The 26,160-nt window shown below is 49.1% G+C and overlaps 1 protein-coding gene across 2 annotated transcripts in view; it reads left to right on the forward strand.

Moving 5' to 3' along the window:
- The window catches only part of POLR3A (RNA polymerase III subunit A), a 48,818-nt gene extending 23,123 nt beyond the window's left edge, over nt 1-25,695 (forward strand). Inside the window, exons 16-32 of one of the 2 annotated variants that reach the window (XM_045783274.2) lie at nt 2,081-2,253; nt 3,919-4,030; nt 4,768-4,886; nt 6,438-6,575; nt 8,378-8,548; nt 9,491-9,604; nt 10,614-10,649; nt 13,822-13,908; nt 14,015-14,097; nt 14,682-14,852; nt 15,567-15,660; nt 15,845-15,937; nt 17,225-17,389; nt 17,878-18,042; nt 18,256-18,387; nt 19,500-19,632; nt 21,352-25,695. In XM_045783274.2, the coding sequence (XP_045639230.1) occupies nt 2,081-2,253; nt 3,919-4,030; nt 4,768-4,886; nt 6,438-6,575; nt 8,378-8,548; nt 9,491-9,604; nt 10,614-10,649; nt 13,822-13,908; nt 14,015-14,097; nt 14,682-14,852; nt 15,567-15,660; nt 15,845-15,937; nt 17,225-17,389; nt 17,878-18,042; nt 18,256-18,387; nt 19,500-19,632; nt 21,352-21,500 (2,135 nt within the window). In that variant the 3' untranslated portion in view covers nt 21,501-25,695. The remainder of the gene's footprint in view (nt 1-2,080; nt 2,254-3,918; nt 4,031-4,767; nt 4,887-6,437; nt 6,576-8,377; nt 8,549-9,490; nt 9,605-10,613; nt 10,650-13,821; nt 13,909-14,014; nt 14,098-14,681; nt 14,853-15,566; nt 15,661-15,844; nt 15,938-17,224; nt 17,390-17,877; nt 18,043-18,255; nt 18,388-19,499; nt 19,633-21,351) is intronic. The other variant, XM_045783275.2, reaches the window with a different exon arrangement.
- The last annotated feature ends 465 nt before the right edge of the window (nt 25,696-26,160 follow it).

Raw genomic sequence — 26,160 nt, forward strand, 5'->3', positions numbered from 1 at the left:
CTATTCTTGTTTTCACATTGTTGTATCTGCCTTTTCATTCCAGAAGCTTTGAGAATCCTCTGTTTTTGGTGTTCTGGAAGTTCACAGTGGTAGAACCTTGGTATGGGTTTCTCCGTTGTGCTGGGCACTCTGTAAGCTCTCTTAATCTGCCACCATGTGTCCTTCAGTTGTGGAAATTTTCTCATGTTTGGTTTGGTTTTTGTGTTTTTGTTATTGTTTTACTGCTAGTTTTCTCACCTTAATTATCTCTGTTCTTTCTTTTTGGAATTCCTGTTCATTGCATAAGTAGAGCTTCTACTTGGCTCTCTGATTTCCTTATCTTCTTTTTTCCTTGTTGTCCATCTCCTTGTTTCTGGATTCCTTTTGTCTTTTTTTTTTTAAGATTTTATTTATTCATTTGAGAAAGAGAGAGACCACGCATGTGCACGTGTGCACATGAGCAGAGGGAGAGGCAAATGCAGAGGGAGAAGCAGACTCCCCACTGAGCAAGGAGCCTGAGGTGGGGCTCGATCCCAGGACCCTGGGATCATAACCTGAGCTGAAGGCAGACTCTTAACCATCTGAGCCACCCAGGCATCACTCCTTTCATCTTTTAAAGTGATTAGTTCTGCTTTTTTTTTTTTTTTAATTTTAACTATCATTTATTTATTTTCCATTGTGCCTATTTGTAAGTGTAGTTTTTTGCTTTTCAGGTTTTTTTTTAAGGCTTCCTGTTCTTGATCTCCAGATACATCTTCTCTGTCAGACACAACATTTTTCATAGCTTTATTTGCTCCCTGAATTTTCTCATTAGTTTCATTTTTCTGTGCATTTGTTGTCTTTAGTCTTTGACATCAAAGACATTCCTCAAATATCTGGTAGTCCGTAGCTATCCATTCATACTTTTAGGAGTGAGACACCAAACACTGATTAGAAATGGAGCCTGTTGGGAACGCCTAGGTGGCTCAGTTGTTAAGCGTCTGCCTTCGGCTCAGGTCATGATCCCAGCATTCTGGGACGGAGCCTCACATCAGGCTCCCTGCTCAGCGGGAAGCCTGCTTCTCCCTCTCCCACTCCCCCTGCTTGTGTTCCTTCTCTCGCTGCCTCTCTCTCTGTCAAATAAATAAATAAAATCTTTAAAAAAGAAATGGAGCCTGTTGGTTGATGGGCTTCTGTTCTCCTTGATTAAGCTGCAAGCCAACATTTTTATTGAGGAACTGCCAAATATCCCTATCAGTAATGCTTTTCTCTAGGGAGGCTTGGTTTCTCCAGGGACATATCTTCCAGTCTCAGTCCCCCCATCCCCCCACCACTGGCTGAGACTTGCTTGCTAGGCTTCTGGGAGCTGGACAGGAAAAGGGGCCAAGGGATCACAGCCATGGAATATAGTGTCCCTTGTGCCCTGCTTTCCAGTCGTCCCCATCTGTCTGCAGTCCAGAGCTTTCTAATTCCATTACTGAACTCCTGTCTCCCTCAGGAAAATACTGATTTTCCACCAGGTTTCCTTATTTCCAACACATATGTTATCCCCAGCATCTGCAGAAGCTGGTGGTACAGTTTCTAAGCCTTTCCAGACTCGTGGCTCCTCATTTCCGTAGCCACTCTTAAGCATCCCTTCCCCACCCTACTAGGCCAAGTGCCTCTTGTCCACCCATTTCTACATACGTTAGGGTTAGGATAGTTGGTGGGGCATAGTTCCCTCAATGGTGGGGTTTTGCTGTGTTCTGGAATGATTTCTGAAGAAGGAAGCGGGTGTGGGCAGAAAGACATCTCTAAGATGGTGTCTTAGAACAAAAAGTCAGGTGGCTCACTTTCCATTGCTGGCTTTCTCCGGCTGCTTTTTAGTGTTTTAATACTGGTCTGCTTTATATTATAGTTAGTTGGGGACATGACTTTCCCCCCACTGGGTTGTGAGGTCTCTGACAGGATTCAGTGAGTCATGGTCGTTGTCACATAACTCGCTAGGGACTGCTGGGATACGTTTTTGTTTCATTGGATCATGACGTGTTCTTTGAAGGTGTAAACTTGTTTCCGTGTGGTAGGCTGACCATCATTCATTCACAGCTCTCTCTTTCTGCTCCACCTGCCAACTATTCTGCAGCAAACCGGGGATTCTCCATTGGGATTGGTGACGTCACACCTGGTCAGGGACTGCTGAAGGCGAAGTACGAGTTGCTGAACGCTGGCTATAAAAAGTGTGACGAGTACATCGAAGCCCTGAACACAGGCAAGCTGCAGCAGCAGCCTGGCTGCACCGCTGAGGAGACTCTGGAGGTAGGAGAGGAGGGGTCAACGCAGTGGCTTCAGCCCCACGTCAGCTCTGCGCTGTGCGTTCCTTTAACCAGGGGAGGGCGACCTTCAGTCAGATCCTGTATATCCCTAGCAGCTCTCACGTTCCTAGGTGGTGAAAACATGGCCATCTGCTCGCTCGACCACACGGGGCTGCTCTTGTTCCAGCATCACTCCTAGGCCCCTGCTGTAACTGGTGCTCGTGCTTCTGCCCTTTCTATTTCTAGCATGTCTCCGGTAGAGACTGGCAACCACAGCTCTTTAAATGGGTGGTCTTTGATGGGGTCGCTGCTTGGCTCAGTCGGTAGAGCGTGTGACTCTCTATCTCAGGGTTGTAGGTTCGAACCCCACGCTAGGTATAGAGATTACTTAAAAATAAAAATCTTTTAAAAATAAAATAAAAATCAGCAGACGGTCTTCGAAAGAGACTTGGACTCAGAAGAGGGAAGATTTGTATCTGAGAGTCACATGCCTATCTGCTGCCCCTGTCACATTTGAAACTAGGTTAGCTGAGAACTTGACCAGCAAGGGTCAGAATCAGAACGGCCACCAGCCACTGCGAGCCCTACGTTCTCTCTCAGACAGCCTGCGTCAGCAGTCTGACTGCACCAGGATTTTGCCTGGCTCTCTCTGGTCTCCCCTGTATACAGCCCCTGGCTCAGGGCTTTAACTCACCTAAGTGTGGAAGAATAGATAAGCAGTAAGAAATTTTCTGATGGAAGGAATTTTTTGTGAACTAGGAAGAAAGCAGAGTTGTAGGCACTATTCATCATTAGCTCATTCATAATCTCGCTGAGTCTTAAGAGAGAAACAGAGGTTTCTCACTGACTTACCTGGAAGGTTACTTGGGGCTTTCAGCAGCAGAACTTGGTTTTCGTGGAACCTGCTTGTCACTGATTCAGCACCCTAAATTATGAGTTGAGGAAGGACAACCTGTGGAAGAGCTCACGGACTAGAATATTCTTGTTGAGTCACCTCCTCCCACACTCTTAATTTGTGGGAATTCACATGTGTGCTTGGAAAGTAAAAAACAAGAGGTAAATTTTATAAGTAGTACAAGCAATTCTCCTTTACTATATACTACACGTTGCCTTATACTTCGTACGTTTACTTAAGCAGATGGGTATGTCTACAGTAACATACATACAAACATATAGTGCTATAGGGTGCTCGCTGTACACAAAGCCATTCGAGTTCTACCTTATGGGCCACTTAAAGGGTTTTTAAAATAAATAAAGATTTTTCAGGGTTTTGTTACTAATCAGTTTTACCTTAAGCACTGATTTTAGAACCTTGTGGAAGATGTGGGTCTTTTTTTTTTTTTTTTTAAGATTTTATTTATGTATTTGACAGAGAGCCAGAGAGTACAAGTGGGGGGAAACAGCAGAGAGAGCAGGGAGCCTGATGTGGGGCTCGGTCCCAGGACCCTGTGATCATGACCTGAGCCAAAGGCAGACGCTTAACCGACTGAGCCACCCAGGTGCCCCAACATGTGGACCTTTATAGATAAGGCATTTTGGTCTTCAAAGGTTCGAAAACCTTAATTGGAAATCTGACATCTGGCTTAAATTTTTTCGAATTTCATGAAATGTCAGATCAAACGTTGGTAATAGGCAGAGCCCCCATGCACCTCTCTCTGCCCCCTGCCAGGCTCTGATCCTGAAGGAGCTGTCTGTGATCCGAGACCACGCTGGCAGCGCCTGCCTCCGGGAATTGGATAAGAGCAACAGCCCACTCACTATGGCTCTTTGCGGCTCCAAAGGTGAGTGTGCCTCCGGCTGCCGCTATCATCATGTTCTCTGTATGGGATTGCAGGTGATGTGCCAGGAAGTATACACGTCATAACTTCAGACTGTTCGTTTATGAGGGGATTGCTTTTTAAATCACATGTACGGAAAGAGACTTAATTATTTGCATTGTAGTGATTTAACCGCTGTGGAGGAACTTGTATACGTGTGGGTTTCAGAGCCCAAGGATGCTTCAGGCAAACTTGATCTTATTTTTTTTTTTTAATTTTCTGAATTAATATATTTCATGATGTGGCAAAACGCTTTCATTTCATAGTTATTTAGAACCTGAAAGCATTAGGTTTCGTGGTACTGCACTCTGATTCAAAACCTCCGTGCTTCTATTTCTGTCAACTTTTGTAGCAGAATAAAGTCCAGCTTTGCTGCCTTTCCCCCCAGTATTCTCCTTCCTGCTCCTGGTGTACATACACGCCCCCACTTTCCCATTCCTGTGTCTTTCCTTCCCACTCTTCCACTTAACTTTGGAATTCCTCTCCTCGTCCCTTTTCATGTCCAAATCGTAGGGTCCTGCTGAGCGCTGCCTGCTCTCCTCCTGCCTTTGTCTGAGGCCTCTACCCTGTGTCATTCTCTTTCTGGCTCTTACTGTCCCTAGACTGGGAGCCTGCTATGTCATAGATCCCACCGATCTGCTCTTACTTCAGTTAACGTTATTTTGGTAAACGAATGTTATATTTCTGACCTGTTTCCCCAGGTTCTTTCATTAACATATCACAGATGATTGCCTGTGTGGGACAGCAGGCCATCAGTGGCTCTCGAGTTCCAGATGGCTTTGAAAACAGGTCCTTGCCTCACTTTGAAAAACACTCGAAGGTAAGTGCAGTGGCTCAGGCAGAACTTTGAAGGGCGACCAACGGCACAGGAGAGGAACCGGAGCACGTGCCCCCGACGAGGCCGCTCCCAGAGGAGGTCTTCCCTCTTCATCCCTGACTGAGTCACGTAGGAGCCTTGTTAGACCCACAACTATAAAATCGGATCAACGCCCACTTCTTTGTTTTCCCTCCAAGAAGGAGGAGTTCAGGGTCTTATCCAGCTTACGTTCAGTAATCAAAATGCAAGGTTACCTCATGCGTGATCAATCTGTATGCTTATTTTGGGGACACTGACTTCAAAGTGTGATGATTTTAAAATTGTGATGATAGGAACCACATTAAAACAACCAAGATTCTCCAGATTCTCCTCTCGACTTCTCAAACTCGGTTGGTTGGTTGGTTGGTTGGTTGGTTTATGTAGTGAGTACACGCTTGTGCTTGTGAGTGGGGGAGGGGGCAGAAGGAGAGAGAATCCTAAGCAGGCTCCACACCTAGCACAGAGCCTGACGCGGGGCTTGGTCTCACAGCCCTGCGATCACGACCTGAGCCAAGATCATGACCTGAGCCAAAATCAAAAGGCAGACACTTAACTGACTGAGCCACCCAGGTGCCCCTCAAACTCAGTTTTGTTTTTGGTGTTTTGTTTTGGTTTTTTAAGATTTTTTTTATTCGACAGCGAGCACAAGTAGGGGGAGCAGCAGGCAGAGGGAGAAGCAGGCTCCCCACTGAGCAGGGAACCCAACGCGGGGCTCAGTCCCGATCCTGACCCAAGCCCAAGGCAGACGCCTAACATATGAGCCACCCAGGTGCTCCTCGAACTCAGTTTTTAAATGACTTCTGTGTTTCATTGGCCTTGGTGGTTTGAGCACTAATAAAAGCAGAGATAGACAAAGATAGACAAATCTGTGCTGGGCTTTTTCTGGAATTCAGGGGCAGACAACTATTCAATCTAGTTGAGGAACTTAGAGCAGGTTTGGGCACTCAGATTCTGGATTTGGAGTCAGCTCTTACTCCCATTGAAGCACGGATGCCCCAGCTGCTCCTGTCCCATGGGCCTGCAGGGTTTCTGTCCAGCCCCTCCTGGGGAGGCAGCATTGCTGTCCTGAGAGTGTATAGTACTGTCTATATCCAGGCAGCTCCAGGAACATTTTAGGGTCTCTGTCCAAGATCAAAATTCACTAGAAAGTCAGGCAGCCAAGTGGTCATTGGAATGATGCCTGCCGTGCATGTCAGGCTCAGAGTTCTAAGGGAGCCTGACGAGTTCAAAGGAGAGGCTAGAGGCATCCAGAACTTCTTGGTCCACTTGCCTGCCACTGGCACCAGCACCAGCCCTGACGGGGACCTCACCCTCGCTTGTCTCTGGGAAGGATAGTTTACGCCAAGTTATTCCTTCTTTAGGAAAGGGCTTAGAAAGTCTGCCCCTTCGTGAGAGTGCACTGACCAGGTATTTATAGTCTGAAGGTGGGGCATTTTGTGGTTTGAATGGGTTTTGAAGTTGTGGACCTTGCAGGGTTTTTGTCTGATTTTTCTTTTTTCCCCTGTCTCTCTTTAGCTTCCAGCTGCCAAAGGCTTTGTGGCTAATAGCTTTTATTCCGGTTTGACACCAACGGAGTTTTTCTTCCACACAATGGCTGGCCGGGAAGGTCTCGTCGACACAGCTGTGAAGACTGCTGAAACGGGGTACATGCAGGTAATTTGAAGAGATGTAGGCCGTTTACGGCAGAGCAGGACAGGGTTCTGAGAATTTTGACTGCTGAGTGTTTACGTATTTTGTACATGAGCTGTAATGTATCAGGTCTTAGTATTTAAAAGGAGAAATTGAGAAATGCAGATGCCCTAGAAATAAACAGCCTGAAAAGGTAATGTGTTCACTTCATCCCGTGTGCCTCGAGCCATTCAGATCAGGCCAGAGCCGCACACACCAAAGCTTTGCTGAGAACGTGGACTGGAAGTGTGTCCGGGGACACATCATTGAGCCTCACAGGGCCTCTGTGTCCTGACACATGAAGATGGGATGATGGTACCTCCTGATTGTCGAGAGGACTCTGCTTCTCACTTGGCAACTATTTGTGTAACCCATTATTAGGATAATTTTAACTGACGCCAGGAACTTACTCCAGTGCCGGCAGAGTGCTTGGCCACTTGGAGGGATGGCTCTTTCTCCATGGTTTGCACAGTTCCAGAATAATAGGCTCAAGGCCAGAACGAAACTAGAGGGTTTCCCAATGCCTATGCTTCCAGCCGCCGTAAAAATACCCCGGATGGCAGAGGAGCGAGAACACATCCCGACTTTGTTTTTCCATAAGACCACAAGCACAGGATTTCTTTTCATTCTCTAATTATCATTTTCTACTCTGTCCTCTATGATCTGTGTTTGCTTTTACATTTTTTCAATGTTTTTGTCTCCTTCTAACACCAGATAAAGTTAAATCTCCCAGTTGCTGGGCCATGCGCTCACTGTGTCTTTGTGTACCCTGTCTCCCCCCTGTGGACCCCAGTTTGAGAAGCACAGCCCTTTGCAGGGTGGGAGAGCAGGACGGATAAAGCAGGGATGTGGCTGAGGGAGCCGGAATAAACAAGGTTGATGCGGGTGGGAGCGGACTCAAGTCAGTAGACAGCTATGTCCATAACTTCTCCTGTATGTGTGTATGCTTATCGATACTTCCCTTTTAATTATCTTTGGATGTTCAGTTTGGGAGTGTGCTGCTTTTGTCAGAACCCCAATGGACTGTGAAATGCTTTTCACCACGCTTGCCAGAATGTCTTTTGACTTTATTTTTTTACTTTACCTTTTTTAAGTAGAGAGTATGACTTTCCCAGAGCAGTGTGTTAACCTAGAACAAATTTGTTTTGGCATGAGGGCATTTTTGTTTTGAAGTTGCCTGGAGGAAGATTCACTGAGCCACCATCACATTGCTAACTGGAGTGTTCTGCTGGTGGAAGGTTCTCCCTAAGCAGATTTGAGAAATGGCTGCAGCCTGCTGGCTCAGACACAATGCTGCCCCTGTTCTCTCTTCTTGCCCCCATGTCCCAGAAGAGGGCCTGCACCTGGTCCTCTGTAATTCATATTGAAGTCCACGGGGAACCTGGATTAAGTTGTGTTTAGAAATGCAAAGCTATTGCATTAATTTATACCTTAGGGAGAAAGAGAGGGAAGGCAGAACAGCCTAGGAAAGCAGCTAGTGTTTGCAGAGTCCTTTGGGGGTGATGAGGCTTCAGTTGCATGTACTCAAAAATACACTAGAGTGCGTGAGGTTGGAGCATATTTTAAAACCCCTGCACCAGCTGTCGGGCCACTTTGAGCTTGTTGTTCTGAGTGCCCAGGGACTCTTTTTTTTTTTTTTTTTTTTTAAGAGATTTCTATTAAAACGTTTTAACTGATGAAAGTACTAGTAACCTTGAAACTTAGTGTTGCAGATCCCGTCCTCTGCACATGTGACTATTCTTCTCAAAGCAGCTGAGCGTTTGGTTCTTCTTCTTCTTTTCCTTTAGAGAAGGCTTGTCAAATCCCTTGAAGATCTTTGCTCCCAGTATGATCTGACAGTCCGAAGCTCTACGGGTGATATTATCCAGTTCATTTACGGGGGAGATGGCCTGGATCCTGCAGCAATGGAGGGAAAAGATGAACCATTAGAGTTCAAAAGAGTTCTGGACAACATCAAAGTAAGATTTAGCATTATATCTGGGGTTAGAGTGTTTCTGAGGATGTATGATTAGAATGGAGGTGTCCTCTGGAGTTTCACATGCAGTTCATGCCTCAGTTATATCTCCCCAGCTACTGGGTTAGTATTTTTCTTCTTGTGTTACTCTGCATAATTTTCCCAAATATTAAGGGAAAATACTTTTTCAGTTTCGGAGTCTAGCATTGGTAGTGATTGAATCCGCAGAAGAGGGCTTTGGGTTTCTCTCTGTCTAGTGAAGCGTATTACGGGCCAGTGTTAAAAGTCGCGGGTGTTGAGAAGCAAGCTTTACTTTAAACTTTTACTAAAGCACATACTTTAACTGGGGATATAATTTAGAACAACCTTTTCGGAAGGTAGTTTGACAGTACTGATCGGAATTTAAATGTGGGTGTCTTTAACCCAGTAGTTCCACTTATAGAAATTTGCCTTACAAAAATGATCTAAATGTGCCAAGAGTATTTTTCCAGCATCGTTTATAGCAAAGGCAAACCATCAGTAAAGTATAGATCAAATACATAGTGACTTGCCCATATATTAGGGTAACATGCAGCCCTTTAAACTTTGGGGAAATCCCATGAGCTTGGGGATGGGATTTTCACTCCTGAAATGTTTGGGTTTTTTTAAAACAACAATATATATTTTTAATGCTAATCTGGGGTGGGGTGAAGGTTGAGGAGCAATGGAACAATACCCACTATTCCACAAGTTTTTGTGGGAGGTGGAGTGGGGTTATCCTGTATTCACCTTCATACTAAACGTGGAATGTAAAATATGTTTTGAAAGAAAAAGAAAAATCACAGCTTTGTGTAAAAGCTTGTGCCAAGAAAAGTCATTTTGTCTCTTATAAATTCTTTCACGTAATATTACCCCCCACCATTGGTCACCCCCATACACATCACACTGTCTCCTTTCGATACTCGAGGCAGTCTTCCCGTGTCAGAGTGAGCCTGCGCTAAGTAAAAATGAACTGGTCCTGACCACTGAGTCGATCATGAAGAAGACTGAGTTCCTCTGCTGCCAGGACAGCTTCCTGCAGGTGAGTTCTGCTGCTGGGGGGCGTACCCAGTTTGGGGGATGTTAAGAGTGTTCCTTTGTTAAAAATTTCAGGACTGGCCCAGGCAGAATTTCACCAGACAACATGAGGAATTTATGTCATGTTTTCTTAGTGTATGTCTCTCACCTGAGTGTCTCCCTGCTAGAAGAAAAATACTTCCTTTAGAGAACTGATTTTTTTTTTTAACCTTCTCCCTATCAACCCCTTTACACACTTCCCCATCTTGAGGGACCAGCTCTTCCCACAGTCATTGTGAATCCTAGCGATTTTTCCTAATGGTGGTGTTTTATTTTTATTTCTGTTTTTTAAAGATTTTATTTGTAAGTAATCTCTCCACCAATTCCTGTCTCAAACCCATAACCTGGAGATGAAGAGTCACCTGCTCTACTGACTGAGTCAGCCACGCGCCCCCTAGTGGTGGTGTTTTAAATTGCTCTTCCTGTTACCATAGTGGGTCCGAAGTTCATTCAGTCAGCCAGCCTCCTTCTTCCAGGAAGCTGTTACCTTGATATCCTCTTAAGGTTTTTCAGTTTGTTGGGTTTTTTGTTTGGTTTTTTTTTAATTGCACTGATCTGCTCAAGCAGCTCCTTCCTGTTTATAATCATGGCTATGATCAAAAGCAGAGGGATACAGAAACCAATAAATGGTTCTCTTTGTGTACCGATCAGTGACTCAAATGCAGCACAAAATTGTCAGGAATCTGTCCCTTTCAATATATCAGAAATGACAGCAGTAAAGCGAAACTTAAATAAGAATGTTTTAGTTAAGGAAGCTCTTGACTCTTTTCATATGTTGAGGTGTGAAAGGGGAAAAAGAGACTCTTCCAGATTTTAATAAGTTTAAAATCCAGAGTATGGCTGGGCTTTGAGTGCCTGTGTTTTGTTTTGTTTTTCTATAAATTTTATTCCTTTTTTTTTAACACCTTAGAATTGTGATTTGGTTTTTATACATGATTATGTTCACTTATTTACTTTTTTGTTTATCCTCCAAGACCTTAACTGAGACAGGCTATGAGAAATATAACGAGGTACCACACTGAGCATGCTGGGAATGCTGAGCATAACGGGTGAAGTCTGCAGCAGTCCGGCTGTTGGCCAGCCGCGGACTCAGCAGGCTTCCGCCCCACCACTGGCACACGTGGCTTCCCTGTTCAGCACTCTGGCTCCTTTCTTGCCTTTGACAGGGTCTAACGGGTGCCCCCCTGACCCGCAGTGTGTGCTTCCTCAGGGAGCACTCCTTCTAGCCCTCAATACGTGCCGCACGCCTCAGAGATGACTAACTGTGTCCATGCCCTCCAGGGGCTCACAATCTAATGAACTCAGGTCCAGAATCCACTGGCCAGGACAGATGTGTCTGAGCCCATCCTGGGTTCTCCAGCCCCAGCCTGTGCCAGAGCTGAGGCCCGCCAGAGGCTGCTGCCCGTGCTCGCAGCTGTGCTGTGCAGTGAGTGTAAGAACGTAACTGCTGGTTAACCGTGTGATTAATTGCCTGCCATGTTGTGAGTTCGTTTTAGTATGCATGGGTTGATTCAGCTGAACTCTTAGTAGCTTATCTCAGTTTTCATTTCTACAGAGTGAGTTTTTTTGTTTTGTTTTGTTTTGTTTTTTGTTTTGTTTTTTGTTTTGTTTTTTTTTTACCTAACTTTCAGAAAATCCACCCTAACTTTTGGGTAAGGAAAATCGTTCCTTTCAGCAAAGCCACTGGAAGTATGTCCATTTGGGTGGTAGCTGAAACACCTCCTTTCCAGTGCCTAAGCTGGGGAATGGTTTTAGGTGTGTGTTCTTTGACTCGTGGGTGCAGAGTTGCTCAGACGAAAATTCCCTGGGTCTGCTCAGCCTTCGGCTCTTGCTGCGGTTTCACTGCACCGACAGTGGGGCAGCCTTGAACAGCTGGCGATCAGTAGCTTGCCTTGAAGAACACAACCACAGCGAGGCGAGTAGGCTGGGGGAGGAAGTCACCCACGTGAAAGAGGCTTTCTGCACTGAATGATGCAGGGGGGAGATGAGGCAGCAGCAGGTGTGAGGGCCTCTGTTGAGCCGAGCCGTGTCAGGAGAGATTGTCCCACTGCCCGCCGCAGTCTGAGTCCCACCTCTGGTTAGCAGTCACTGACTACCTAAAAGTGTGGTCTCCATCTCACAATCAGTAAGTAAACCCGGAGAGCTTCTCTTTAAGAAGAGTTTCTTGAAAACTTTTAAGAGCTTGTAAATTAATAAAAGTCCTTTCTGTGTAGAATGATGACTGAAGGACACAGTACCCCTCACGTATTCCACACTTTCTCAAGGAGAAGGAAGAGAGTTGGCCCATAAGAGCAGTCATCAGGAGAGAGCCACGTTCATGAACAAGGGATAGCCAGAGTGTGATGGACCTCAAGCCAGAGTGTGATGGACCTCAAGCTGGGCTCCAAGGAGACAGAAATCACCAATGGGCAGAGATGACATTGCAAAACCCCCTGCCCCAAGAGCAGTCTTCAGAGAAAGCATCCTACTTCATAGAGAGGCCTGTCCCCTTGGCCAAGCCCATGACCTCCCTGAGCCCCTCAGTGCCCTCTGCTCGAGAGTGATGGGGTTCATGCCATGCCACCTCACAGGAAGGTCTCACCCCACCGGGCAGAAGCTGACTGGGAAAGGCCCATGAGCCATAGACCATTTGGATATAATAAGCTAGGGCTATTTAAAATAAGAACATTAAGTGTTAGAGGTTTTTGCATTCAGAAAACATAGTAACCAGAAATTGTTAGATGGTCTGTGGGAGGCTACAGAGACTTATTGTCGCAAGGTTAAGGGAGAACTGGGCTCTAGGAAGTGTTAAGCTCTCTGTGGGTGCTCGTAAGATTTTGTTTTTGCAAGAGTAGGCTGCTGGTTCCATCTGCCTTAAGATACTTGTTTCAGACAAAACAGACGTTTTCAGCTACATGATATAGACGGAGTAGACTTTGGGTAGGGGGCATGTTGGTCTTCTCCTTGGGGTCCCTCAGCCTGCTTTGGAACTGAGAGACAGGACTTCCTAAAACTTTGCAGCCACCACAATATGCCCTCCACCCTTGGGCTGTCCACGTGTGTGAATCTGCCCTCAGCCAGCCACCCGGAGCAGCTGGGTGCCCGCACTGACATTCAAGAGGGACAGTTAAGCTCACTGCCGCTCTTATGTGTCCAAAATCAGTGAGGGAAATTATATTTCCGGGAGGGCTGCTGAGGTGAAGTGCAGTCTAGCCACTCTTTCCCATAGTCTCAGAAACGCTCCTGGATCGCACTAGAGCAGCTGATCAACAGCCCCCAGGCCTTTGTCACAGCGGCCTCTGAAGGATTACTGTCACTGCATGCACTGCATGTGCCATCCACTCACCTGGGAAGTGTTCTTAGAGTCGGTATGAGCCCCTGGGAGCGAGGGGTAGCTCACTAAAGCCCGTCACCCTCTCCGTAAGTCCTTCTGTGCTGGCCGATTCTGGTTCCAGGGCTGATCGCAGGGCTGGTTTATGTCAGATACACCACAAATTGTAAAACAGGTAGGTTTTCCCCCATTGAGCGATTACCAGAAAACGTAGGTCTGTGGCCTCTAGCCCTGCCCTGTGCTTCCTCCACATGATGTCCTTGTCACCTTCCTTGCTCCATGTAGTCCCCATCCGGGGCTTAACTCTGCAAGACAGGACCGCAGACACCCTGAGGTTTCGTTCCCAGCCTGGTTTCCAGGAATCCTTACGAAGTCCTGATTGTTGGGAAGGGCAAGTGAGACTGGGGGTGGGGGTGATGCAGAGGTGAGGGTCAGAAAGAGAAAGAGAAGCAGGGATTTGGGAGTGTCATCTCTGAAATGAAGGCAAGCTGAAACCATGTGTTTGAAATGTACATAGCGTCTACAAAGCTATGCTTTAACTGGTATTTCAGTTGATCATAACTTCAGATGAAAGCCTCAAAGATAGCCCGTTTAGAGACTGCGAGTTTGTAAATGGTACAGTTCTAGCTGTTCTGAGCTGGATGGATACAGGCGACAGGTATGCCCGGAGAGCAGAGGAGAAGGCGACCGCATCAGGCTCCCCTACTGTGGCTCCCGGTGGCTTCTCCAGGGAGCCCCATGGAACGAACAGAGAGGGCATCACTAGCCATCGCAAAACTGGCGGGCTCATCACATTACCGAAGTTTGTAAAACAAACTGCCATCCAGATCCCCAAGAAATACATGACTGATGTTTGCTGTGTAATCTTTCAGGAAATAAAAAATTTCGTCAAGGGCGTTTCTGAGAAGATCAAGAAGACCAGAGATAAATACGGCATCAACGACAACGGCACAACAGAGGTAGCACTCAGCTTCCCCGATGGGCTCAGGTGCCCCCGTGGGCTCGGATGCCCCCGTGGGCTCGGATCCCGCAGCCTGACCCCGCACTTGGTTTCTGTCCTTCCAGCCCCGTGTTTTGTACCAGTTGGACCGGATCACCCCCACCCAAATCGAAAAGTTCCTGGAGACCTGTAGGGACAAGTACATGAGGTATAGATGCTAATTTTCCTAGACTGCTGGGCAGGCGCGTGGGGCTCCTGTCCTTCCTGTTTCCCCACCAGAGCGAGGTCCTGCACCCGCTCAGCTTATCCACTGCCAGTGTTCAGGCGGGTTCTGTCACTTCTTCTCTTAGGGCCTCCAGTGGGAGGCAGGCTGGATGCTCCAAGATGTAGAAGTAATTGTGCAGACATTTCTGAGTGTCTTCCCCCCATGGAGTATCTCCCAGTATGCTTGGCGGGTGCCGGCTGTTGTCCGCTGTCAGCACCATTTGTTAGCAGGGCTCTTGGATCTTCTCCAGGCAGTCGATGTTGGGGCCCAGTCACTACAGACCACAAGTACCCACACTGTTCACTTCCATTATTGGGCCCCTCTGACTGTTGCACACGCACCCCACCCCCGCTCAGCACCTCTGGCTGGTCTGTGCCAGGTTCTTCCTGTCACAAGCACAGCCTGGCTCATAGCATATTCCCTCCTGACCCTGATGACACCTGCATTTTTTTCTGTTGAAAGGAGATAACCAGAAGCCTCTTCCCAGCAGTTTTGCAGGACTATTCTTCCATACCCTTACCTTCTAGGGCACAGATGGAGCCAGGTTCTGCGGTGGGCGCGCTGTGTGCCCAGAGCATTGGTGAGCCAGGCACCCAGATGACCCTGAAGACTTTCCACTTTGCGGGCGTGGCCTCCATGAACATCACCCTGGGTGTGCCCCGGATCAAAGAGATCATCAACGCTTCCAAGGCCATCAGGTGCCTGCCTCCGTCTCCCTTCTGTTCTCGTGCTGCTTGTCATGATTCTCTTACCATGTGTGGTACTCTGGTGGGCAGTACTGTCAACTCTGGCGGCATGCTTGTCTTCAGCAGATCTGGGTTTTTAAATAACCCGCTTGAGAAAAAGAGGAGTAGAAACTGGGTACAGTCACAAAGGAGGCAGTGGTTCTTTGTGGCCACAAGTCACGTTAAAGAGAGAAACATAAGAAATGACAGGAAAGACTGTTTCAGTGTGTCTGACCATATTAAAATTTTATGGTGAGGAGTGAGATTAGGGGATGCCAGCCAGGACAGGGAGGGCAGGAGCTGGTGGCAGGTGATTGGCTGAGTTGGAGGTGTGCTGGAGCAGGGGTGATGCGGGCGGGTGGAGGAGTGGAGGAAGCTCTAATACATGAGTGTGAAGGGTCAGTACAGAATTGAAATAACCACCCGCTAGGGCCAGAGAGAAAGAGGTAGGTTCACTTGGTCAGGAAGAATGTTCTGAAAATCGTCTTAGTCACTGATAGAGTGGGTTGCCGCGTGAGTTCTAAAAATAGAAAGCCTGGATAAGAATGTCTGTGAAGCCCCCAGTGAGTGCTCCAGAAATCACAGTTGCTTTTAGCACTAGGATTGCAGGAGTGCCTGGGCCTCACACAGCAGCGGCCTCCCAGAGGGCTTTCCCAGGCTGTAACCACTGCCCCTGCCTTCTCTCAGCACCCCGATCATCACGGCACAGCTGGATAAGGATGACGACGCGGACTACGCTCGCCTCGTGAAGGGCAGAATTGAGAAAACCCTCTTGGGAGAGGTAAGATGAAATCCCTCTTGGTGACAAGAGCACTGGAGCAGCAGTGTGGCCGACACAGGCATGTAGACACCCGTTGTGGTGGGCTTCCCGGTTGCTATGGCCACGCTGTCCCATGTCCCCCAAAATGAGCAGCATATGCTCTTTGGAACAGGGAGAGTGACTGTGTAACGTTCTGACACGACAGATTTCAGAGTATATTGAAGAAGTGTTTCTTCCGGATGACTGCTTTATCCTCGTCAAGCTCTCCCTGGAACGGATCAGACTTCTGAGACTAGAAGTGAGTCACGTCATTAATTGTGGGCAGGAGGTCATCCTCTGTGAGTCCCAAGATGGGCGCTCATAGCCTAGGGCAGGAGCTAAGCCAGGCACGAGAAGCATGGCGAGGCTTTGTTGGGTTTCTGTTCTGTAAGGGTCCATCGTATCTTCCCATTCTCTGTCTCTCAACCTGACCCTGACACACAAGTTCCCGTCTAAAGACAGGAAGTTTGTTGAAATTCTGTGAGCCACGATAGCCATTTGCTGTGAGACAGTATTAGAGGGTCTGGCAGGAGCCTAGGGCCACTTGTGTCTTACTCATCTGTGGGCTCCCAGCACGACGCCTGGCTGGCTCGGCGAATGTGTTTGGCTGGTGGACTAGTCTGGCTTAGTATTACTGGTGTTCACAGACAGGTAAAGATCAAGAGATTATCAGCCTTTCTCACAGAGTAGCTGAGGCAGGGGTGCAAACTGAGTAACTTTCTGGCACCTTTCTCTTCCTCTCAGGCAGTTAGCACCCAGTCAGCCCGTTGTCTCAAGTACCAAGTTGGTGTTGCCCATAGACTATGATTCCAGAATTGAGCAGCAGCCAAGTGTCCAGGCTGCAGGCTTCTCTAGCCTAGCTCTGGCCGCCTGCCTTGTGGCTCTTGTACCAGAAGGACTGGGTTGCATCCAGGCATGTGGCCCGTGAGCAGTTGTGGTGAGGTCAGGTGAAGGGGAGGCTTCACTGACAAGTTGTTCTGCTCTCCAGCCCCCACTTCCTGGAACTGCCTCGGAGCCTATGTGTGTTGCTGTGAATGGAGCATGCATTTTTACTGGGGGCAAACGTTGGTTTGGGGTGAGGGGAGGTTGTGAAGAAAGTCTCCTCTGTTTATAAGTAAAGTAGATGTACGTGTGCGGTACATAAGCAAATACGCAGTGTGTCTCATAGTAAATTCTATAGTGAGGAATGAGATTAGGGGAAAAAATGAGGCTTGTCAGGGGCAGTCATGAAAAAAGGTCAAGAAACAGTGAAATGGGGGGCGCCTGGGTGGCACAGCGGTTAAGTGTCTGCCTTCAACTCAGGGCGTGATCCCGGCGTTCTGGGATCGAGCCCCACATCCGGCTCCTCGGCTATGAGCCTGCTTCTTCCTCTCCCACTTCCCCTGCTTGTGTTCCCTCTCTCGCTGGCTGTCTCTATCTCTGTCAAATAAATAAATAAAATCTTTAAAAAAAAAAAAAAAAAAAAAAGAAAGAAACAGTGAAATGGAAGCCTCCATCCCTGTCAGTAACGCCCTGGCTGCGTGGCCCGTGTCTGGCCACCTCGCAGGTGAACGCTGAGACGGTGCGCTACTCCATCTGCATGTCCAAGCTCCGCGTGAAGCCTGGTGACGTGGCCGTTCATGGCGAGGCTGTGGTGTGTGTCACCCCCAGAGAGAACAGCAAGAGCTCCATGTACTATGTGCTGCAGTTCCTGAAAGAGGATCTCCCCAAGGTGAGACAAAAGTCCCCTCGTGGGGCCCCGGCCAGCCTAATGCCTGGAGAGTTGTAGAGGGAGAGACCACGTTTACCTCTAGCCCGAATATCCAGGCGGCAGGCAACCTAAGGACTGTGTCACTACGAAGACTTGGTGGGGGGTGCCCGTTTCTTCTTTTTTGCCACACCCCTCTGGAATCAGTCAGGTTTTTCCCATCTTTGCCCTGCCACACCATCTCTGCCTGTTAGATTCCTGTTTGTTCTCTGGGAAACTGATGCAGGCACGGCCCCCTGACCTTGTTCTTCCTCTCTCACCCCTAACCACACATGGGCACTTTTAGGTTTGGTATGTTCCCGTTAAACCCCACTGAGAAACGGGGCTGGTCAAGGTGACAACCCAGGCATGACGTTCTCAGTTCTCACAGCCTGTGTGGTTTCTGAGGCTATCAGGGTAGGGGGGGCCATGGGTACCGCTGGGCCTTGAGCCTTCTGTGTCTCTGAGTCCAGGTGGTGGTGCAGGGCATCCCGGAGGTTTCCAGAGCTGTCATCCACATCGATGAGCAGAGCGGAAAGGAGAAGTACAAGCTCCTGGTGGAGGGTGATAACCTGCGGGCCGTCATGGCCACCCACGGTGTGAAGGGCACCCGCACCACCTCCAATAACACCTATGAGGTACCGTCATGCCCAGGGTCACGTCATGGTTGTCCCGGCACACTTCTCGGATGCTGCCGTTTGCTCTGGGTCTACACAAAAGATTGCCCAGCGGCCCGTTTCTGGCAGAGGGCCTGGAGTGTGCTGGGAAGCTGCCGGGCAGAGGAGGACGTGGGGAGGACTTGGGCCAGTGTGCCGGAAGAGGCTGCTTCCACTCACCCTGGCTCTCTGTAGGTGGAGAAAACTTTGGGCATCGAAGCTGCCCGGACAACGATCATCAACGAAATCCAGTACACGATGGTCAACCACGGCATGAGCATCGACAGGAGGCACGTGATGCTGCTGTCCGACCTGATGACCTACAAGGTTCGTGGGTGCAGTGCGGCGTGCCGGGCCGTCTCGCAGCTGCCTGGAGAACACAGCTGTGGTGACCACCACGGAAAGAAAATAGGATGTCACCATCACTCAAAAACCAAAGCGTGGGGTTGGGCTGGGTGTTCTGGTAAAACTCCAGGATGAAACTTGCAATCTCATGGCAGGAGGTGGGGCATTATTATTTTTGTCCTTATTAGAAATGTCATCCTACAGTAAAATCGGCCATTGCCAAAAGCCCAGAGGTTTCCATGGCAAACCAGGTGTATATTTCCTGCTGAACCCATTCCTTGCATTTCTGTAGCCATTTCCAGGTCAAGGATAAGTTACCGTGATCTAGGTGGGAAATGAAGTTGGTCATTTTCTTTCTCTTCCTACAAAACGTGTCCATTCCCTGTAGTAGTACACATGCCCCGTAATAGTGCCGTAAAGTTTTCACGGTGCCTCCCCATAGGAACCTGTCCCTGATGACAGAGCGGTCAGAACTGGGTGGGCAAAATGACCCGTTTAGAGGAAACTCTGCCCCGTAGTGAAAGGCCGTCGCTCTTAAGTCTTGCCCCCTGGTCTTACTCTCTCCGCACGCATCATGTTACACAGTTGCGGTGAGTAGTGGGCTTGCGGGTTTTATCCTGATTCATTTAACTTTATGAGTATTTTCCATGTCACGTGGTTTTTATAAACATACTTTTTTAATGACGGTGCAGCGTTTGCTTGAGTGAGAGCACCTAAATTTACTTAACTGTTCCCCTGCTGTGAGGCTTTTGAATTATTTGAGTTTGGAATTCTTTGAGCCATAATGAACATCTTCAGAAGGATTCTCTTTTTTAAAAGTTTGGTTTTTAATTCTAGCTCTCAGTTCATGATTCTTCCAACGGCATGTTGTTGGGAGTGTAGGGATCTGTGTTGTCAGTGACCGGTAGCCCCAGGGGGACGCCGGCGGGTCAGAGCGTGGTTAGGGTCCTGTTGGGACCCGAGACTGACTCGAACAGCTACTTGCCGATTTGTGCTGACTCTGTTGAGAGGAGGCAAGCGGTGTGGTTTGTTCTGGGTTTTCATATGTGGTGTGAGTACCACCCTGACTCCTTCCCTCCCTCCCCCCGATGCAGGGTGAGGTCCTGGGCATTACGAGGTTTGGCCTGGCCAAGATGAAGGAGAGCGTGCTGATGCTGGCCTCCTTTGAGAAGACGGCTGACCATCTCTTCGATGCTGCCTACTTTGGGCAGAAGGACTCCGTGTGTGGTAGGTTTGGTGTTTGTAGAACCTTCCCCAGAGGGCCTTGTGATTTATAGCTGAGACCGTGGCTAGGACTTCCCAGGAGGTGAGGAGACTGAGTAGGCAGAGCTTTTATTTTTTAGGAATAAAATCACAGATCATGGAATTGGAAATGATTGATTTTTTATCTCCAAAGCCTGGCCGTGGCTCCCTGCACCCTGCCTCATCTGTTAGAAGGCTTCTCTGTCGGTACAGACAGCTTTGGGGCCAAGAAGAAAAGATTAACCCTAGGCACCAAGGAATTTTTCTGGATCTTGGAGTTGTAGTCGGCCAGCCTGATTGGGTCCCCGCTGTGTGGTGACAGGGCTGACAGCAGGGGGTAGCGTCCAGTGCCCCTGCTGTCGTGGCCCCCCGGGGAAGAGAGCTGCCGGGCCCAGCACCTTACATGCACTGATCTCAGCGTGTGTACAAGGGACAGGTATTAAGCCCATGCACAAGTAGAACGGGGAACTAGCCTGCTGGCTGAGGAGTCTGGCCCTGCACCAGCTGCCTCCCCACACCACATGGTGCATCTCTGATAGTGGCCTGGGAGAAGAGAGCTGTGGCGGAGCCGTCACAACTGTGCCTGCTGCTCGGCTGCCTCTTCCCTGGCTCCCACACTGACCGCCCTCAGTCCTCTGTCCTTTCTCATGCAAGACTCAGGCAGGAGTCTGCAGGGGGCTCAGTAGCCAGGCCAAGGTCACATACTCCTCGGGCCCAAGCAGGGATTCCCAGCCTGGCCGCCGTCCCCAGCACCAGCGCTCCGCTTCCTAGTGGCCATTTCCTGTCTCCTCTCCCAGCGTGGATTTGCCAAACAGGTGGTGGTGGGGTGGGGCACCGGTCAGGGCACACGCCTCTGCTTTGTTCCTAAGATTAACTCTTTCTCCTTTCAAAAGGGACACAGGTTGCAGAAAAAGGAAAAGAGAAATTACTGTATCATTTTTAAGATAATGAAAGACCAGAGGAAAGAAAAAGGGAGCAGAGATTGGGGCAGGAGAACAGGCCAAGGCGAAAGTAAGAGTGAGTGTGCCTGACAGGGGGACTCACGGCCAGCCCTGCAGCCCCTCACACGGCCACCTCTGCCCACCACCGACCTCCTCAGGGCCTGGTGTGGTCACCCCACCCCCACTGTGAAATCTTCTCCTTCCTCGTTCTTTACGGTGCTATTAACTCAGCGCTAGCCCTCAGTACGTGTTGGTCTTTAGCTTGGTGGTTTGTCTCTCTGGTCTCCCGATAGCACACACCCCGGAATATAGTAGACAAGCACTCGCTTGTTTGGAACCAGAAGTCTGGAGTGGAGTTCGGAGAAAGAATCTGCTCCACGGCCTTCCTCCTGTCTCTGTACAGGGGCCTTGTCTTCCAAGTGTCTCCCATTAGGGCTGTGGGTTTCCAAGGCACAGGCATGCTGTTAAGCCTGACCCAGCCCTGACCCCTGAGTATAAGGAACAAGTTTCTACTGCTGTTTCCAAGGGGACTGGTCTCTACCGTCAGCCTGTTTGCTTTTTTTCTAGGCCCTAAATTCCGGAAACACTGGGTGGCAAAGTCAGGGTTCCCCGAGCATCATTCAGTATCCCTGCTGGGTGCGTTTAGTGCTCTGGAAGGCAAGCCTACAGAGCAGCTGTGGCTTGGACCGAGAGGAGAGCTGCTGGGCTGGGAGCCCACCCATGTGTTGAAAAGCTGTCTAATGCCCTATCTGGTTGTTTTCAGGGGTGTCCGAATGCATCATCATGGGGATCCCCATGAACATTGGAACTGGGCTCTTCAAGCTGCTGCACAAGGCCGACAGGGACCCAAGCCCTCCCAGGAGACCCCTGATCTTCGACACAAACGAATTCCACATCCCCCTTGTCACATAGTCCAGGGAGGAGGGAACCGTTCCTGACCTCGGCTTCTTGTCCCGTCTGGAAAGAGGTCGAGACTGGCAGCTGACCCAGAGATCTTGTGCTCCCTGGGGCAGGTCCTGACGCAGAGAAGTCCTCTGCGTCCCTGGGAGCAGCTCGCCCAGGACCCTGATCACACCACAGTGCCTGGTTGGGAGAACTGAGGTTTGTCTGTCTGTTTGAAATCCTAGCCTCACCAGGAGGCCCCAGCCGGGCATCTTTGCTCATTCTCACCTCACCCTTCCAACCGTCAGCTTTCAGGAGTATCACACCATGACCCAGAGCCAGCTGTAAGCCCCAACACCAGGGCCTGTTCTGGTTTTTCTGTTCCTCGGTCATGCTCAAGTCCCTCAATGTGGCCTAGTCATGTAAATATTATCACTATTATTTATTTGTTCGGTTTGAAGAATTTGGAGTTGTTGTTATTATTGTGGCTTTACTTTTGAAATTTGAAAGCAAGAGACTATAGGGGCGCCTGGGTGGCGCAGCGGTTAAGCGTCTGCCTTCGGCTCAGGGCGTGATCCCGGCGTTCTGGGATCGAGCCCCACATCAGGCTCCTCTGCTATGAGCCTGCTTCTTCCTCTCCCACTCCCCCTGCTTGTGTTCCCTCTCTCGCTGGCTGTCTCTGTCTCTGTCAAATAAATAAATAAAATCTTTAAAAAAAAAAAAAAAAAAAAAGAGACTATAGAAACCAAGAAAGCCAGCATTGAAGTGTCACCGGAAAAACTGGTTAAGCAGATGGACCTCCTAGGATTTGTAACCGAGCTAGAACTGTCATGAGGCCCGAGCTGCTCTGAAACATCTTTTAGTCACCTCTGGCCACCCCGTTGTTTTTGTCTACCTCTGAGCTCCATGGGGGGCACCCTGCCTTGTGACAAGAGCGGAACCCATTTTTCACGGCTGATAGAAGCCTTGCTGGAGTTTGGAGCCCTCTGCGGTGGGGACTGTCAGTGTGCGTGGAGCTGATGGGTGAGGTTGGCGGCCTGGGTGGTGCCCACACCCTCTGCCCCCAGAGGTATCTGTGCAGGTGCCCTGCCTCCCATGTCCTCAGAACAAGCAGGGCAGGTGTGGAGTTACGGCCTAAAAAGTACCCTGGCGGCAGAGGTCAGGTAGGGCCTTTCCAGATACAGGCAGGGGTGAAAGGGCCACCCAGACAGGAAGGGAGGAGGCCCACGTGGGGGTGGAGAGGGAGCTAGACCTGGCGGTGTGCCCCATTTGGCAGTAGCAGGCTACTGAAAGAGTAAATCTATAACAATCGAAAGCGCCTGTCAGGCTGGGAGGAGAGCTGGCAGGGTATCCCAGGAAGACCCCACAAAGCTTGTGATGGGGTTTTGTGCAACAGAGGAAAGGAATGTACATAGCTTATCTTAGCAGAAGGGTTTTGCTGCCAGAGACCGTGATTCTGTGTACCGAATTTGCTCCGTAAGATTAGGCCAGGGTCATGGAGAAGTGGTATGGCTGCCGCTCTCTGCTCCCTCTGGAGAATGTTCCGTGAACATCCTTCCCTTCCCTATCCGGAAGGGACTGCTCTGACCCTTCCTCGCCATGGGGCCTTGGAAAACCAAGGCTGCTTAGCTGGGAATGAGACAATAGTAGAAGTGGGCTGCAGCCCTACCTTCTGGCTCCATGCACCTGGGAAGCTCTCCTTCTGAAGCGACATCACTAATTTCTCTCATCATTTCCAGCCCCTGGAAGAAACAGCAGCCCAACCTGAAGAGATGTGAGTTAATTGCTGAGGAAGATGGTTTGGCTTATTAAAGAGGTGGATGTGGCGGGGGGGTAGGGCAGGCCCTCAGAATTCAAGTCGTATTACATATAATCACACTTTGCTTCTTCAGACATCCTCTAGCTGATTTCCAAAGTTCTGAGTTAATGCTGCTAAGATGCTTCATGTAACCATCAGCTGTGGGGCCTGTGTTAGAATGAATGCTTTCTCTGCCATCCTGACGGGATTCTGAATTCAGAATTCTTGACCTGAATCTTTGGCCATTCTCTGGTTTAGAATTCTGTTAAAATTAGTTTGGCCCTGTGGTCTCCCTGTACCCATGAGGTTGATTTAGGAAGTACTCTTAAGGTGAAAAAGTGTCCTTTCACATGTTCCACCCCCGTATCTGTGAAGTGAGCTAGCCCGGTTCGTAACACGGATTAATCCTATTAGCAGACTTACTCAGAGGTGCCACCTGAAACCTCACCACGGCCTCGCTTCTCTCATACAACCTGCAGAGAACCACAGGGTGCCACAGCTGCCTTCCTGAAAACCTGCCTGGGGAGTAAGCCTTGGGCCCGCTCAGATCCTGAACTGCGAGAAGACGCACGAGGGCCATGGGAGGGTGGACTCGCAGAGTGGGAGGGAGCACCAGCACCTGTTTTCCTCTGTGTGACTTGAAGTGGGGAGGGGAGCTGGTGTGCGCTGCTGTGAGTGATAAAGATGGCCCCGCTGGGAGCCTCATCCTGCTTAAGCGAGGACTCTGGGTGCCGAGGAGTCCAGGTGAGAGGTGTGTGGACTGTGCTGCATGCAGGCAGGGGGCAGGTGTCATCAGCATGTGGCATTGCGGGGACGGAAGAGTTACGTGAAGGAGCGTACCACCCAGTCCGAGACCATGTGTCCTGCGGGTGAGCGTCCTCGTAGCCCTGGCAGCCCCGCCGGGAACCCTGGCATAGGCGGCATTGGCTGGTGGGCCCTACTCTGTGCTCCCTGCTGCGTGTGCCATGGGTGGGTATGCAAATTCTCCCTGATGGGATGACCTGCTGCCCTGGCGTTTGGTTTTATGCAAGCACAGAACTCAGACACCACATGCAGAGAGCAGTGTCTTCTGAAGAGTAAGCCCCGTAGAAGGTTGGAATTTTACTCTAGGCCTGTTGGGGAAGAAATAAAAATACATTTAAATGGTCTCATCCATTAACAAATTCATATTTCTGACTAGTGATCTGTCCAGTCCTCGGCCCTTTTTATATCTTTTGTACGAGGGGATTAAAATAGCAGTTAACTTGGTTACCGCCCCCTGCTTGTTCAGCGCTTTGGGGGTGGGAGAGACATCCTGGAGTCTCACAGTGTCTGTTGGAGTCAAATCATGGTGCTGTGTTTCTGTGTCAGGTTTATCCATGTGTATGTCTGATTGAACCTGACACCGTATAATGATTATTTTTCTTGAATTTTGGCTGCCTCTTGACAGAACTCTACTTTTTTAGGAAAATTGAAAAGAGGAAAACTTAACTCTAGATAATAATGGTAGCAGTTCATCCCCGTGGGTTGTCCAACAGGGTGACTGGGATACGTATGGGCTCCAACTCCTATAATAATTAATGTCCCCTGCCACAAGCCCACCCCTCGAGAGCTGGAGGGCTGAGCTGAGCAGTGCTGAGCACTGTGCCCCTCCCCGCCCCCCATCATGTAGCTAATTCAGACACAATGGGACACGATGCAGTGTTTTCTGGAGGTGCCACCTAGCTGGGGTCAAGTGCCTGTTCTTAAGTTCATTCAGCTAATAAAGGCCTACTATGTTCTAGGTACTGAAAGCGCAGCAGTAAAAAAAAGAAAACAAAACGATAAATCAGATACCAGTGCATCTAAAAACAATTCTTCAGCGGAAGGGACAGTGCCAAAGAGGTGGTGGATCAAGCCTGCAGAAATGTGTCCAGCACTGTCTAGGGTCAAGCTGCAGAACTGAGGGTCCCGTGAAAGGTCTGGCCCCTCCAGCTCACTGGAACAAAGATTGGTCCCTTGGCCAGCACAGTCCCCTGGTTCTAGCCCCTCTGCAGCGCCCTTCACACTGCCAAGGTGGTGCGCGGGCCTCGGAGAAAATCCCTGTGCGCATGGGGCTTACCATCTGCTCAGGGTCAGTTTGTGGTTAAGAGCCCGGTTTCTATGAACAGACTAAGAATGCAAATCCCAATTTCCCCTTTCTATCTGGTGACCTTGGGATAATGATTTAAGCTCTCTGCCTCATTTACGAGATAGGAATGCTGTTTAGTGGTACCTAACTCCTAGCTACGGTCATTGTGAAGATTCGATATGATTTTGCATGTAAGATCCAAGTACAGTGTCTGGCACAAAGGACACACGCATGAAGTGTGTTTGCAATTATGGTGACCAGTATTTTTACTGGAAAACATGGTCTGAGAATTCAGAACTAAAACCCAAACCGACCTTTTCTTTTTTTTTTTTTTTTTTGAGAGCACATGCATGCGTGCTCATAGTGGGGGAGGGACAGAGGGAGAGACCGTGTTAAGCAGGCTCCACACTCAGCATGACCCTGAAATCATGACCTGAGCCAAAATTAAGAGTCGGCCATTTAACGGACTGAGCCACGCAGGCACCCGTAACTCACCCTTTTAAGTCACCTGGTTGGAGCTGTCCTTTGTGGCCTTGGGGATCCAGCCTCCTGAGTCACAACTTCTGCCCCACAGTCTGCTCAGTCATTAGATCTGGGAAGTATTTCATACCAGGGAGAAAAGGCTAGGGAAGGGGACTGAGGGCAGTCAGGTGGCTGAGGGCTTGAACATTTAAATTTGGGCTATAAAGTAAATGTGACCTCCTAGTCAGAGTTGTGGGCAGTAGCTCAGAGTTATTATAGAGATGGATATGGATTGATTGATTGATTGATTTGTGTGCGTGTGTGTATACACACACACACAC

This window comes from Ursus americanus, chromosome 6 (assembly GCF_024610735.1).
Source record: "Ursus americanus isolate L20-20 chromosome 6, mUrsAme1.1.p, whole genome shotgun sequence".
In the NCBI taxonomy this organism is placed as follows: domain Eukaryota; kingdom Metazoa; phylum Chordata; class Mammalia; order Carnivora; family Ursidae; genus Ursus; species Ursus americanus.